This window comes from Salvelinus fontinalis, chromosome 41, assembly GCF_029448725.1.
Source record: "Salvelinus fontinalis isolate EN_2023a chromosome 41, ASM2944872v1, whole genome shotgun sequence".
Classification (NCBI taxonomy): Eukaryota; Metazoa; Chordata; class Actinopteri; order Salmoniformes; family Salmonidae; genus Salvelinus; species Salvelinus fontinalis.
In genome coordinates, this window is record NC_074705.1 from 17,700,788 (window position 1) to 17,716,346 (window position 15,559).

The 15,559-nt window shown below is 45.4% G+C and overlaps 1 protein-coding gene across 6 annotated transcripts in view; it reads left to right on the forward strand.

The window, feature by feature from the left end:
- Positions 1 to 15,559, forward strand: part of itsn1 (intersectin 1 (SH3 domain protein)) — a 63,891-nt gene that overhangs the window by 35,685 nt on the left and 12,647 nt on the right. For 2 of the 6 annotated variants that reach the window (XM_055908582.1, XM_055908583.1), the window contains 12 exons: positions 3,324 to 3,445; positions 3,728 to 3,927; positions 4,346 to 4,467; positions 5,433 to 5,528; positions 6,120 to 6,134; positions 7,147 to 7,475; positions 7,616 to 7,790; positions 8,216 to 8,421; positions 13,750 to 13,832; positions 14,338 to 14,504; positions 14,761 to 14,928; positions 15,240 to 15,438. In XM_055908582.1, the coding sequence (XP_055764557.1) occupies positions 3,324 to 3,445; positions 3,728 to 3,927; positions 4,346 to 4,467; positions 5,433 to 5,528; positions 6,120 to 6,134; positions 7,147 to 7,475; positions 7,616 to 7,790; positions 8,216 to 8,421; positions 13,750 to 13,832; positions 14,338 to 14,504; positions 14,761 to 14,928; positions 15,240 to 15,438 (1,882 nt within the window). The remainder of the gene's footprint in view (positions 1 to 3,323; positions 3,446 to 3,727; positions 3,928 to 4,345; positions 4,468 to 5,432; positions 5,529 to 6,119; positions 6,135 to 7,146; positions 7,476 to 7,615; positions 7,791 to 8,215; positions 8,422 to 13,749; positions 13,833 to 14,337; positions 14,505 to 14,760; positions 14,929 to 15,239; positions 15,439 to 15,559) is intronic. The other 4 variants (XM_055908584.1, XM_055908585.1, XM_055908588.1 and 1 more) reach the window with 4 other exon arrangements.

A 15,559-nucleotide genomic window follows, 5' to 3' on the forward strand; every position in this document is an offset into this window, starting at 1 on the left:
GTTTTGGATTGGGGGAAGGGGGAGCTGATCCTAGGTCTGTACCTGGGGGAAAACGTTGGGGGTTTACACTGTTGTTCTCTCACTGTATCTGACTGTTGCTCACTCTGTTGCCCCGCCCGCCATCCACCCTGACACCCCCGTCTGGTCTGTGTGGCTTGGCTGACCTTTTCCCCATGCCCTCTGACCTCTGCCCTCGCCTGTCCGTCCAGTCTCTGGCTGCGTTCTATCAGGGCCACACTGCCCGGATAGAGGGCCTCCGTCTGGAGCTGCTGCTGGAGGAGCAGAGGGGGCGGCAGGTAGTCCACTCACCAGCACTGCTGCCCCCCGCAGGACACTCTATGGTAGTGCACCCCTCTGGAGAATAATAACCAATCAGAATAACGCCGTGTGCTGTTACTAAGCAGATTTGAAACCCAATGCTAAAGAAGGAAGCTGCCTTACTAACTGATGAAGAAGGTTACACCCATGTCACACTACAGGGCCAACCGCAACTGTACTGGGCTGGCTCAATTTCACATTGCCCTTTCAAAACACGGTTCCAGCATCTATGGTGGATGTGTAACCAGGCCATAGTGCAGTACGGTTCTGCTCAGCTGGGCTCAGTAATGTGGCGGGTATGTTAGGCTCACCCTGTGTCTGTACCTGTGGTAGGCTGTGCTGTTTCCGAGCAGCGTGGCCCTCTTCCCCACAACATCCTGTGGGCTCAACCTGGGGAATCAAAAATGGTTAAGCTGTATGTGGGTTGCTGTGGTTTGACGTCGGACACAGCCACATGGGGCTCTTGGGCCACCTAACTCAAGGCGCCAGGTCAGGGCTAGGGGTTGAGTCTAATCTGGATGTATACCTGGGTCATGTTCATTAAGGACAACGCAATGGAAAACAAAAATGTGCTTTCCTTATTGGGCAGGTAGTCCCTCCCTTTTTCAGTCTGTTTCTTTCTGTTTGGTGCCTAATGAACACGACCTTGTTGTTGACCTCGGTGGCACTGCTGCTGTTCTATCTGACCCTTGACCTTGGGGTCCCTGTGTGTCTCTTTTCAGTCCGAGGGGGGCTCGGTGGACCAGACGCTGCTGGACTGTCTCTCAGCCCTCCTGGCCTGTTTGCAGCGTATAGACGTCTACCTGCAGGTGTCCCTACTGCCTCTTCCTCCTCCTCCTCTTCCTCCACGCCCTTCCCCCCGTGCTCCCCCACCCCAACCCCCTTACCGCTCCTCTGCTTCCTGTGAAGGGCCGGTCAAAGCAAAGCCATGCCGCCCTTCCGCTTGAGCGTCTTTAGCTTTAGCCCCGGTAGCCCTGCAGCGTGTTAATAAAAGCCAGCTGCTTCCCTCCTTTATCTGTCTTCTTGGTGGTGCTGGAGTATATCTCTATCATTGCCTCCTCAACCCTCTAGACTAGGGCCCAATAAAAACACTAGCATACTATTTAGTATGCATTGCCAAGACCAGAGTCAATTGGGTCACACTAGGTAGTATGCAAGTGTGTACTGGGACACAGCTCCGGTCAATGTTGTTAGCCACCATGTGCATGAACCTGGTTGTTTGGCTACTTCATTTTATTAAATTGAATTAATGACAATTTTATATTTTTCAGCTCCTTGAGCACTTGAGCTTTAAGTTGTCAGGCTTTGTAGTTTTGGTTACGGTGAGAGGACAACGTTTACCTATTTGGTATCCCAAAAAACTTTAAGAGATACGTTTGTTGCGTTAGTAAACATCTGTAGAAAGCACAAAAACACTTCTCAAAAGACTCGTAAGGCACTCTGTCTTATTGGAAAGAAATGAAATGCCTTTGTTTAATTACATGGCAGGAGGACAAGATTAGAAACAGCACACTCGACCGACGCTTTGCTGCTGTACAGTCCTTCTACTGGGTGAGTGACCACTAGTGTTAGTGATGTATTTATTTAATAGTGAACTGCGGTCTCGGGCCTACTGTTTTGGGAGACCAAATCCATACAGACATAGGCTAATTGAAGACTTGGTACAGTAAAGAAATAGGGAACAAGGTAGTGAACAGGGTAATGTCATTTATCAGTAGATTGAGGCGATATGAAAAATGATCTTCAGTTGCTCAGTCAGTCGTGCATCTCTCACCATTTTAACCAAGTACTAAACAAATATCGCTTTCCTGAACGTACCTCACTCTCTCCAGCCCCATGTGTTGATGACACGCCAACTTAACATATGGGGGTGAAGCCTTTGGTTGCATGGTGTTTCACAATGCATGGTTCATCACAATCTTAACCAATGATACTGGTTAGCTGAGGGCTGGGGTGTGTGTGCTGTGTGCCCTCTAACGCCGGGCTACATTACCCAGCAGTCACTCTGTCCAAATGGGCCATAGTAGTGGTCAGGCCCAAAAGTTCTCAAGCTCGTGTGGCCTTAATGTGTTAATGTATCTCGTATCAGATATGGACATTAGAATATTCCTCTGCTCAATGCATTTTCATCTAATACTGATTAATGATATTGATAGTAATTCATTCAGGAAAATCAAGTCCTCAGAACTTAATTCCCTGCTCAGACTGTATATTAAGACTTTCTTAACCCTTTAGAGACGATGGGTTTGAATTACACCTACCTATGATCCTTGGGAATTTCCCATTCAACTCTTTTGACTGATCTCCATATCAGTCCGTGTGCTTTTGAGAATCATAGTTTGGCTCAGATTTCTCCCAGAGCCATGAATGTTCTCTGTGATTGGTTGGTACCACTTGGCTTTAACCAGTAGTGTTTCCATTTGGTGCTCAAACCGGAGCAGAGCGAAGTTGCCCCTAGATGCTGATCATAGGTCAGTTTTGCATTTCCCCTACTAGGTTAAGGTTAGGAGTGGAGGAGATGAAGCTGATCATAGATCTGTACCTAAGGGAAACTTCACCCCGGAGCTCTGAAACACTGCAATCTTCCAGTTCCAGTGGTGTCAGTGTTGCCGTAGTAACCCAGGGCTTGTTTAACCCTCCCTCAGTGGTTCATGTGCAGTGCTCGCCAGACTCCGAGAGCTGTCCAACTCCCATGAACGCACTGTGGCGGCGGCCATGTTTTGTGCAAGTGTGTCTGCCCCAAAAATCCAACCGACACCTACATTTCAGTAGTAGTAGTAGCCCAGCATTAATTGGAGAAAACACCGAGATGAGATTAAATGGAGGGAAGCAGTAGACTAAACAGACTTTCCATCTGGTAACTGAGCCCGGCTGGGATCATAATGGCGCTTACAGGGCACAAAATGGCTGACGCCTCACTGTGATGTGAGTGTTGTGTTGAGTCCCGGCGACCCCGCCCACACTTCCCCCTCACCGGTCCTCCTCTATCCCACGCTGCCTTGCAGGAGCTCCGAGAGATCCACAGCAAGCAGCAGAGGCAGAAGCAGAAGGATCACCTGGAGGGAGAAGTCAACATCCACGCCATCGCCCAGGAGAGGGCCAAGTCCGCCGAGCTCACAGACGGAAGGTGTGTGTGTGTGTGTGTGTGTGTGTGTGTGTGTGTGTGTGTGTGTGTGTGTGTGTGTGTGTGTGTGTGTGTGTGTGTGTGTGTGTGTGTGTGTGTGTGTGTGTGTGTGTGTGTGTGTGTGTGTGTGTGTGTGTGTGTGCGCGCGCGCGCACAGGACACCATTTGTGTGAGCGAGCTGCTCCTATGTCCGCTCATTCTGTATGGGTTACGCGGATGCAGCCCCATCAATGTGATCCAGTCATTTTAGAGGTTACCTCTTAACACCCCCTTTCCTCTCCCCAGGTTGTCTGCCACTGACGAGGGCCTGGCGTGGCAAGATGAGGGCACGGTGGAGGCCCCCACCCCGCCCCCCCAGCCCTGGATGAAGCGCGTGAGTGAGGAGGGGCGCACTAAGAAGGACATGCAGGACAAACTCAACCAGCTCTTCATGGAGCAGCCTGAACCAGGGAAACTCATGAACCAGAGCCCATGGCCCACGGGCGGTACGTGCCAAAAATAAAATGTATTACAAAGAAGCCTTGAAAGAGCATGCAAACATTAGAACCTCAGATTTTCAAAACCTCCGATTTCTGGACTGACCAGGGGCAATATCGAACTGGGACAATTAAATCAGACAACCAATATGTGTACTGTAGGTATCTGAATAAATGATTAGGAAATGCATGTAGATTCAATTCACACAATTCATATTTTCTGTGAAGTTTAATGCAGTTTTTAAGTAGTCTCGAGTATTTCAGTGTTCCCGATTTGACATGACATCCATTCCAAACATTTTCAAATCTCAAAGGTCCTACTGTAGAAGTTCTAAGAACGTTTGGATGTGCCTGGTTCCGTGGGTGAGAGAGAAAGATGTGACCCTGTCCTGTGTTCCTCTCTCCCTTCCTCGTCTCCTCCCTGCAGACAAGATCCCGGTGACTGGGTTCAACCAGGACAAGGTCAAGGTGGTCTTCTACCGGGCGCTGTACCCCTTTGATGCCCGCAGTCACGATGAGATTACCATCACCCCCGGAGACATTGTCATGGTGAGAGGCACGCTGTCAATCACTCCTGCCAAGCACCATTAGTGTGCGTATGTTATGGAGGTTTATGTAAAGTGATTCATCTATATGAACAAAGGAGTGTGTGGTTGAGTGTAGAGGTCAACCGATTATGATTTTTCAACGCCGATAACGATTATTGGAGGACCAAAAAAAGCAGATACAGATTAATCGGACAATTTTAAATATATTTGTAATAATGACAATTACAACAATACTGAATGAGCGATGAACCCTTTTATTTTAACTTAATATAATACACAAATAAAATCTATTTAGTCTCAAATAAATAATAAAACATGTTCAATATGGTTTAAATAATGCAAAAACACAGTTTTGGAGAAGAAAGTAAGTGCAATATGTAAAAGATCTTGCTCAGAACATGAGGACATATGAAAGCTGGTGGTTCAATATTCCCAGCTAATAAGTTTAAGGTTGTAGTTATTATAGGAATTATGATGCGTCGACTATTTCTCGCTCTACCATTTGTATTTCATATACCTTTGAATATTGGATGTTCTTATAGGCACTTTAGTATTGCCAGCCTAATCTCAGGAGTTGATAGGCTTGAAGTCATAAACAGTGCTGTGCATCAAACATTGCTAAGAGCTGCTCGCAAACGCAGTAAAGTGCTGTTTGAATGAATGCTTACGAGCCTGCTGCTGCCTACCATCGCACAGTCAGACTGCTCTATCGAATATCAAATCATAGACTTAATTATAATAAACACACAGAAATACGAGCCATTGGTCATTTAATATGGTCAAATCCGGAAACTATCATTTTCGAAAACAAAACGTTTATTCTTTCAGTGAAATTTGGGAAACATTCCGTATTTTGTCGGAACAGGTTGTAAGCCGAAGTCTAAATATTGCTGTTACATTGCAAAACCATCAATGTTATGTCATAATTATGTAAAATTCTGGCAAATTAATTACGGTCTTTGTTAGGAAGAAACACAGTTCGCAACGAGCCAGGCGGCCCAAACTGCTGCATATACCCTGACTGCTTGCACTGAACGCAAGAGAAGTGACACAATTTCCCAGGTTAATATTGCCTGCTAAAAAGCATTTATTTTAACAAAATATGCAGGTTTAAAATATATACTTCTGTGTATTGATTTTAAGAAAGGCATTGATGTTTATGATTAGGTACATTTGTGCAACGAATGTGCTTTTTTCGCGAATGTGCTTTTGTTAAATCATCACACGTTTGGCGAAGTTGAATTAGGCTGTGATTCGATGATAAATTAACAGGTACCGCATTGATTATATGCATCAACCATGTGTAGTTAACTAGTAATTATGTGAAGATTGATTGTTTTTTATAAGATAAGTTTAATGCTAACTAGCAACTTACCTTGGCTCCTTGCAGCCACAAGATCCTTTTGATGCTGCACTCGTGTAACAGGTGGTCAGCCTGCCACACAGTTTCCTCATCGATTGCAATGTAATAATCGGCCTCCAAAAATGCAAATTACCGATTTTGTTATATGAACTTGATATCGGCCCCAATTAATCGGCCATGCCGATTTAATCGGTCACCCTCGAGTGTGTGTGTGTCTGCCTGCATGCGTGCGTGTGAGTATTAACTTTTGCCTCCTGACTCTCTCCCGACTTGGCTCACTCTACCTGAAGGTGAAAGGGGAGTGGGTAAGTGCAGGTCCACTGTCTAATCAGCTGCTCACTTGTGATCCCAACACCTGCTCTCATTGGTCCATCATGTGTCCATCTCAACTGCTGTCGTCTCTTCATAAGCGCTTAAAGAATTTAACCGTTGATTGCATGTTTGTGGTTGTATATCTGTTATATGGTCAGTATACTCGGAGGATACACACTTGTTCTCAAATGGCATATGATCATACATCTATACAGGCGTGCCTCTACATTATATACTGGATAAAGCATCTTGTAAGCTGCAAGAGAGTGAGACGTTTATACAGACACATTTGATCCCATTTCACCAAGTACTCCCTCAACAAAGCAGTCCCAAAGCCATCCACTGTCATTCTTATTCTCTCAGCTTCTCTTCATGACCATCCACATGCTTGGAAAGGAAGCGGTGATATTCAACTTGTCTTGTGAATCGCGAACATCCATTCCAAAAGTGGTCCAACCACTCTGTTGTATGTTTTAAATAAGGAATAACCACACATGGCTGGGCAACCCCAGTCCACAGGATTTATTGTAACCGCTCTTAATTTAATTTGTTTTCCCACAATTTATCAATCTAATCCTGTGTTGGCTCGACAGTATCTTGGTCCAGATTACTTGCCTTGTCTGTCAGTCAGAGTTGGGGTCCAATCAATTTTAACTCAGTCAATTCAGGAATTTCCCCATTGCTTTCAACAAAGTTTTTCAGTACATGTTCCTAATTTGAAATAGAATTGATCCTAACCCTGTTGTTAGCTATGAGCCTGTAGCTGGTTAAAGGAAAAAGGTCCAATGGATAGATCCCTGAGAACTGGGGTTGTGGGTTGTTCTTGGCATAGAAATATAATTACTAGAAGGTACACTCAATATGGCCCATCCGGTCCACTCATCCCAGCATGACTTGAATGAGAATATTCGTTCTAGTCATTTTTATAGTCTTCTTTGGCTCTGTAGTGCTATCCGGTCTCTGTAGTGCTATCCGGTGAGCTGACCTTTGACCTTCAACCCCCAGGTGGACGAGTCCCAGACAGGAGAGCCAGGCTGGCTGGGCGGCGAGCTGAAGGGGAAGACGGGCTGGTTCCCTGCCAACTACGCAGAGAAGATCCCAGAATCCGAGGTTCCCATGAGCCTGCGGGCCAGTGCTGCCACCACGGGCGCCGCGCCCAAACTGGCCTCACGGCTCACACCCACCGCCGTCTCCACCACACCCAAGGCACCCAGCCAGCCAATGGCAACCCCTCCCCCGGCAACAGCTCCCCCTGCCCCCGGTCCCTGCCCTGGCCCTGGTCCCGCCTCTTCCTCCTCCTCGGCATCTAGTAACTGGGCAGATTTCAGCACCACGTGAGTGACAGCTCCAACCCTTCCTCTCACACAGCACTCGATACAATATGTTTTTCAGTCATAGTCTTACCTACATCAAGTTATTCATTGAAGAGAAATCAGTTTGAGTTGGTAAACTGTGTGTGCCTCTCTCCGCTCAGATGGCCGTCCACCAGCTCTGTGGAGAAGACTGAGACTGGGGAGGGCTGGGACGCTTGGCCCACCCAGCCGTCTCTCTCTGTGCCCAGTGCCGGTCCCGGGGGCCAGCTGCGCCAGCGCTCTGCCTTCACACCCGCCACCCTCACTGGCTCCTCTCCTTCTCCCGTCCTGGGACAGGTACAGTCGTTTTTAAAATGTATATTTTTTTTTACCCTTTTATTTAAAAAGATGTCACATTGAGACCGAGGTCTCTTTTACAAATGAGCCCTGCAACATGCAAAATAAAATGAAATACAAAGTACACACATCAGTCAAATAATAGTAATAATAATACATTTTATTGTAACACTCAGTTTAGATGACACTGAGGAGCACAGGAACATATCACCTAGGCCTAGCAGGAGAATGATATTGACTCTACCTAAAGCAGTGTGGTTGTACTGTCAGACGAATGAAGAGCAGGACTTAGAAACAGCACATAGAGATTCTGTAGTACTTCCCTTCTCTCACACTCTTCCTCTCCCACTCCCCATTTCTTTCTCTCGGTCTCTGTTCTCCCCCCCCCCCCCCCCCCCCCCCCTCTCTCTTCCTCCATCTCTCAGGGGGAGAAGGTGGAGGGTTTGCAGGCCCAGGCTCTGTACCCGTGGCGGGCCAAGAAGGACAACCACCTCAACTTCAACAAGAGCGACGTGATCACAGTGCTGGAGCAGCAGGACATGTGGTGGTTCGGCGAGGTGCAGGGCCAGCGGGGCTGGTTCCCCAAGTCCTACGTCAAGCTCATCTCTGGCCCCGTACGCAAGTCCATGAGGTGAGGAGAATGAGGACTGTCCCTCCCCATAGTCACATTTATCAATAATGTATGTATGTTTATATGTGTGTGTGTAATAATATAAACTATTATTGGAGTATTATTATTAATAATATTATATAGTAATGTATTTCTATTCGACCCGTAGGGCAGACAAAATTGATTCACTGTTTAACGGATTTTCCCCTAGAAAAGTGAGGCAAGCGAGCAAAAAAATAAAACATTCAGTGTATACGGAATAACAGTACTTTACCACATTATATGGACATGAACAATAGGAGAAATATTCAATTTCAGACTGATTTTCAGATTATTAATACACAAGTTGACATTAATGAACATTATTTACGTAAGATGTATAATAGAATGCAGTATTCTATCATATTGAGAAAAAAAAGTAATGTATGAATGTATTATCAGTTATCAATCTACTTAAATCAAATTTTATTGGTCACGTACGTGATTAGCAGATGTTATTGTGGGTGTAGTGAAATGCTTGTGCTTCTAGCTCCGACAGTGCAGTGATATCTAACAAGTAATATCTAATAAATTACACAACATATACCCAATACACACATCTAAGTAGGAATTAATTAAGTCTATATACATATTGACGAGCGATGTCAGAGCGGAACAGACTAAGATACAGTAGAATAGTATAGAAAAACAGTATATACAGTACATATGAGATGAGTAATGCCAGATATGTAAACATTATTAAAGTGACGAGTGTTCCATTCCTTAAAGTGGCCTGTGATTCCTAGTCTATGCCAATAGGCAGCAGCCTCTAATGTGCTAGCGATGGCTGTTTAACAGTCTGATGGCCTTGAGATAGAAGCTGTTTTTCAGTCTCTCTGTCCCAGCTATGATGCACCGGTACTGACTTCACCTTCTGGATGGTAGCGGGGTGAACAGACAGTGGCTCGGGTGGTTGATGTCCTTGATGATCTTTTTGACATCGGGTGCTGTAGGTGTCCTGGAGGGCGGGTAGTTTGCCCCCACTAATGTATTGGGCAGACTGCACCACCCGCAACCTGCAAGGCTTTCCAGAGGATGGTGCAGTCTGCCCAATGCATTATCACAGTTGCCGTACCAGGCGGTGATACAGCCTGAACAGGATGCTTTAAATTGTGCATCTGTAAAAATTTGTGAGGGTTTTAGGTGACAAGCCAAATTTCTTTAGCTTCCTGAGGTTGAAGAGGTGCTGTGGGCCTTCTTCACCACTATCTGTGTGGGTGGTCCATTTCAGTGTTCCATTTCAGCCCCCTCCTGTACTCCCTGTTCACCCATGTGTACGCCAAGGAACTTGAAGCTTTCCACCTCCACTGCGGTCTCGTCGATGTAGATAGGGGGGTGCACCCTCTGCTGTTTCCTGAAGTCCACGATCATCTCCTTTGTATTGTTGACATTGAGTGAGAGGTTGTTTTCCAGGCACCACACTCCGAGCCCTCACCTCCTCCCTGTAGGCTGTCTCATCATTGTTGGTAATCAAGCCTACTACTGTTGTGTTGTCTGAAAACTTGATGATTGAGTTGGAGGTGTGCTTCGCCACGCAATCATGGGTGAACAAGGAGTACAGGAGGGGGCTGAGCACGCACGCTTGTGGGGCCCCAGTGTTGATGATCAGCGGAGTGGAGGTGATGTTTCCTACCTTCACCACCTGGGGGCAGCCTGTCATGCAGTCCAGGACCCAGTTGCACAGGGCGGGGTTCAGACCCAGGGCCTCAAGCTTAATGATGAGCTTGGAGGGTACTATGGTGTTGAAAGCTGAGCTATAGTCAATAAACAGCATTCTTACATAGGTATTCCTGTTGTCCAGATGGGCTAGGGCAGAGTGATGGCGATTGCATCATCTGTGGATCTATTGGGGTGGTAAGCAAATTGAAGTGGGTCTAGGGTGGCAGGTAAGGTAGAGGTGATATACTAGTTTCTCAAAGCAGGTGAGTGCTACAGGGCGATAGTCATTTGGTTCAGTTACCTTTGCTTTCTTGGGTACAGGAATAATGGTGGCCATCTTGAAGCACGTGGGGACAGCAGACTGGGATAGGGAGCGATTGAATACCTAATTGTATAGCCTAACAATTTCAAGAATGATTGACAATAAATAATTGTAATCAAATTAAAATATTGATGCATAATAATGAGTTCATTACCTGAATGCATCTCCATAGCCTAGGCATTAGGTCTAATCATATTTGTATGAATATTTTGCTATCATAGACTAGGCCTTGTAGAAAGAGGGTCAATCAAGTTAGGTCTGCCAAATTGAATGTAGCATTGGGAAAAAGACGCACAAAACATAAATCCAGACACAGAGTATAGCCTATCATCATCAAAATAAAATAAAAATTTTATAACATGCACAATTGGAAGCATCAGTCTAATCTATATACAGTTGAAGTTGGAAGTTTACATACACCTTAGCCAAATATATTTAAACTCAGTTTTTCACAATTCCTGACATTTAATCTTAGTAAAAATTCCCTGTCTTAGGTCAGTTAGGATCACCTCTTTATTTTAAGAATGTGAAATGTCAGAATAATAGTAGAAAGAATGATTAATTTCAGCTTTTATTTCTTTCATCACATTCCCAGTGGGTCAGAAGTTTACATACACTCAATTAGTATTTTGTAGCATTGCCTTTAAATTGTTTAGCCTTCCACAAGCTTCCCACACAAAGTAGAGTGAATGTTGGCCCATTCCTCCTGACAGAGCTGGTTTGTAGGCCTCCTTTCTCTCAGATGCTTTTTCAGTTCTGCCCACACATTTTCTATAGGATTGAGGTCAGGGCTTTGTGATGGCCACTCCAATACGTTGTCCTTAAGCCATTTTGCCACAACTTTGGAAGTATGTTTGGGGTCATTGTCCATTTGGAAGACCCATTTGCGACCAAGCTTTAACTTCCTGACTGATGTCTTGAGATGTTGCTTCAATATATCCACATAATTTTCTTTTCTCATGATGCCATCTATTTTGTGAAGTGCACCAGTCCCTCCTGCAGCAAAGTAACCCCACAACATGATGCTGCCACCCCCGTGCTTCACGGTTGGGATTGTGTTCTTCGGCTTGCAAGCCTCCGCCTTTTTCGTCCAAACAAACCAATGGTCATTATGGCCAAACAGTTCTATTTTTGTTTCATCAGACCGGAGGACATTTCTCCAAAAAGTATAATCTTTGTCCCCATGTGCAGTTGCAAACTGTAGTCTGGCTTTTTTTGGTGGTTTTGGAGCAATGGCTTCTTCCTTGCTGAGCGGCCTTTCAGGATATGTCGATATCGGGCTCATTTTACTGTGGGTATAGCTACTTTTGTACCTGTTTCCTTCAGCATCTTCACAAGGTCCTTTGCTGTTGTTCTGGGATTGATTTGCCCTTTTCGCACTAAAGTACGTTCATCTCTAGGAGACAGAACGCGTCTCCTTCCTGAGCGGTATGACGGCTGCGTGGTCCAATGGTGTTTATACTTGCGTACTATTGTTTGTACAGATGAACGTGGTACCTTCAGGTGTTTGGAAATTGCTCCCAAGGATGAACCAGACTTGTGGAGGTCTACAATTTGTTTTCTGAGGTCTTGGCTGGTTTCTTTTGATTTTCCCATGATGTCAAGCAAAGAGGCACTGAGTTTGAAGGTAGGCCTTGAAATACATCCACAGGTACACCTCCAATTGTCTCAAATTATGTCAATTAGCCTATCGGAAGCTTCTAAAGCCATGATGGAATTTTCTGGAATTTTCCAAGCTGTTTAAAGGCACAGCCAACTTAGAGTATGTAAACTTCTGACCCACTGGAATTGTGATACAGTGAATTATAAGTTAAATAATCTGTCTGTAAACAATTGTTGGAAAAATTACTTGTCATGCACAAAGTAGATGTCCTAACCGACTTGCCAAAACTATAGTTTGTTGACAAGAAATTTGTGGAGTGGTTTATAAACGAGTTTTAATGACTCCAACCTAAGTGTATGTAAACTTCTGATTTACATTTACACTACATTTAAGTCATTTAGCAGAAGCTCTTATCCAGAGCGACTTACAAATTGGTGCATTTCAACTGTAGATCAAGCGTGACTAAGTTCAAGTCCAGTAACTTTGTTCACCTCATCCTCCTTCGATTGTCTCGTCTGGCTGCCACGAAAAGCCCACACCTGCGGATCTGCGCAAAGTGTGTGCGTGCCACTGGCGATGCACTTTGCTGGACACGCTAGCTGTTCCCCGCCGCGCGTCATCACTACAAACGCATTCCGTCGTGGTGTTATCGGTTGGCCTACTACTACTGGTAGTACCGGTAAAATGTAAGTTATGAATCGCAAATACAGCTGACACACTTCGATTTCATCAATCATTTTGACTTCAATTTGGTTGTCCAAAATACTCTCAGCTTGCACTGCGTCTTTGCTGATGAATGCCTTGATCTCTGGCCAGTCAATTGGTAAAATTACATTGTTTCGTCTATTACTCGCTTCTAATAGATCTGAAAATGATGCAATAACCATGAATTTAACCGACTGTTTGTTTATAATGAGGGACGTCCCACGTTTAACCTGGACACATAAATAGTAGGAATTTGCGCTGGCTTCAGCCATGACTGAATGAGAGAGAAATGAAACATCTGCACGACGCCTGCAGGCGTGAGCGTGTGTGTTTGTTTCACTGTCCAATCCGAGGCTGGAACATGATCTGAGCGTGTGATCTGAGGCTGTTGGGCATCAACTTGGGAGAGCGGACAGTTCATTATAAACATATATTGGCCAAAATATAACACATCTGATTTAGATTTTTTTGGTGGTGTGGAGAAAAGTGAGGCGGGGCATCCGTTAAACAGTAACTCAACTTTGTCCGGCCTTATCAACCAGGAAAGACGCTTGAGGTTAAAAACCTATTTTGCGTGGGTGACCTGGTCAGCAGGATAAATTTCAGCAGGGCTGCTCAACATCTTCCTGGATAGCGTCCTGTAGGTTTTCAGTCCAACCCTAAAGTAGCATACCTGATTCTTCTAGTTAAGGTCTTGTTGAGCAACTAATAGGTATAATCAGGTATGTTCATTTAGGGTTGGACTACAAGACTGTAGATCTCCAGGAAGAGGGTTGGGCAGCCCTGGACTACAGACTTCAGCCAACTTTAGAGTAAATCCCAACTACTATTGCTTGATATTGTCTAGGAGGGAGCAACATGGCTGCCATGGAATAATGTGACATCATTATGCTTTTTTTATTGAAACCTCAATGGCCAAGTTCTCTGTGTATGGCTTTAGTCCCTCCCCATCTAGAATGTATTGTTATATTAGCCACTGGCTTGGCTGTCTGAGTTAATGTTTGCCCTCTCTCTGGTGCAGCATTGAGTCTGGCTCGTCCGACAGCCCCCCAACCATGAAGAGACCCACCCCGTCCCCTACCAAGACCATGGACCCAGGAGAAGGTGGGTGATGGACCTAGACACGCGCGCACACACACACACAGCTCAGCATACAGTTGGAATCCCTTGCGGTGAAACTGCCACGTCCGTTTGCAATATTACAAAAACAAATAAATTACTTCAAACAATGAACGCTGTAGTTTTTTTCTCTGACATCATTGTATTTCATTGCACGTGCGATAGAACAGCACTACGATGTCCTACGATTGTTTTTTACCATGACGCTGGACGCTCATGTCCTTTTTGATAAGCTAAACAAAACAATAACAAATACGCCTGGGGCAACCAGTGGCACCGTTTCACCCATCGCGGATCTCGGCTTTAAATGACTCTTTCTATCAGACTGTTCCACACCATATATACAATATAAAACAGAGCACTTACACCAGAGTTTATCACGGAACACAGTATGTTCCTGTTACTCTACCTATTTAGATGAAATCCTGTGTAAAACAAAGCTAAAAAAGTGTATAAGCAGACCCTGTTGCTCAGATGTTGTGTTTCCCAGAATACATAGCCATGTACACCTACGAGAGCAACGAGCAGGGCGACCTGACCTTCCAGCAGGGCGACGTCATCGTGGTCACCAAGAAGGAGGGCGACTGGTGGACGGGCGTGGTTTCGGGCAAGATGGGGGTATTCCCTTCCAACTACGTCAAACCCAAGGACTCTGAGGTAACTTCTAGGAAACGCTTCTCGCTCACACGCTTTGTCAAGTATTTGTGTGGCGATTTGTAAACTCTGCCATGCAGTCCTGTTTGTCTGATCAGCTCTCCCAGTAAAACCAAAGCGCTCTCCTAACATTAGCGGACGTTCACGGTGAACATAAAACAAATGGAGTATGTTAGTTGGCCAACGTTAGCTAACATTTCACGAACTGTGTGCCTTGTTTAACTCCCAGTAAAACCAGAGCTCTCGGTCTTCCCTCTAGGGACTGGGACCCGCAGGGAAGACTGGAAGCCTGGGGAAGAAGCCCGAGATAGCCCAGGTCATCGCCCCGTACACGGCCACGGGGGCCGAGCAGCTCACCCTGGCGCCCGGCCAGCTCATCCTCATCAGGAAGAAGAACCCAGGGGGCTGGTGGGAAGGGGAGCTGCAGGTTGGAGGACCATCTCTCAACACTACTCACCACAAACAAACAACACTTCCTTGAAATGTCGTAGTAGATGTTTAAATGCTAAGTTGTATTCATATGTGGACATAGATGTGCCAATAATTGTCTTAATATATAATATAATACTAATATACAAGGTGATATTTATACATAGACAGTGATGTAGAAATTCATTGATTCATTGTTATCCACACATTTGCTTTAAAAATAAGTAGAAGGGACTGTTTCTAACTGTTAAAATTCTTGCTCTGCCCCTGTGGCCTCTCCCATACTCACAAGTCCTCTCATTGGTCCAGGCCCGGGGAAAGAAGCGGCAGATTGGCTGGTTCCCGGCCAACTACGTGAAGCTCCTGAGCCCTAGCACCAGTAAGACCACGCCCACAGAACCCACACCCCCCAAGCTGCCAATGCCCAGTGCAGGTAGGGGCCAGGAGCAGGGACCTGACGGGGGCCCGCCGGGGCCTTGGGGCCCCTCCTTGACTCAACATATGATGGGTACTAACACTGCTTGTGCAGACATTCTCTGTGTACTTTCATGTTATAATAGCGTCCTTGATAATAACATTATTTCCTGTCATAATAACATTCTTCCAAGTTATAGTAACGTTCTTTTCAA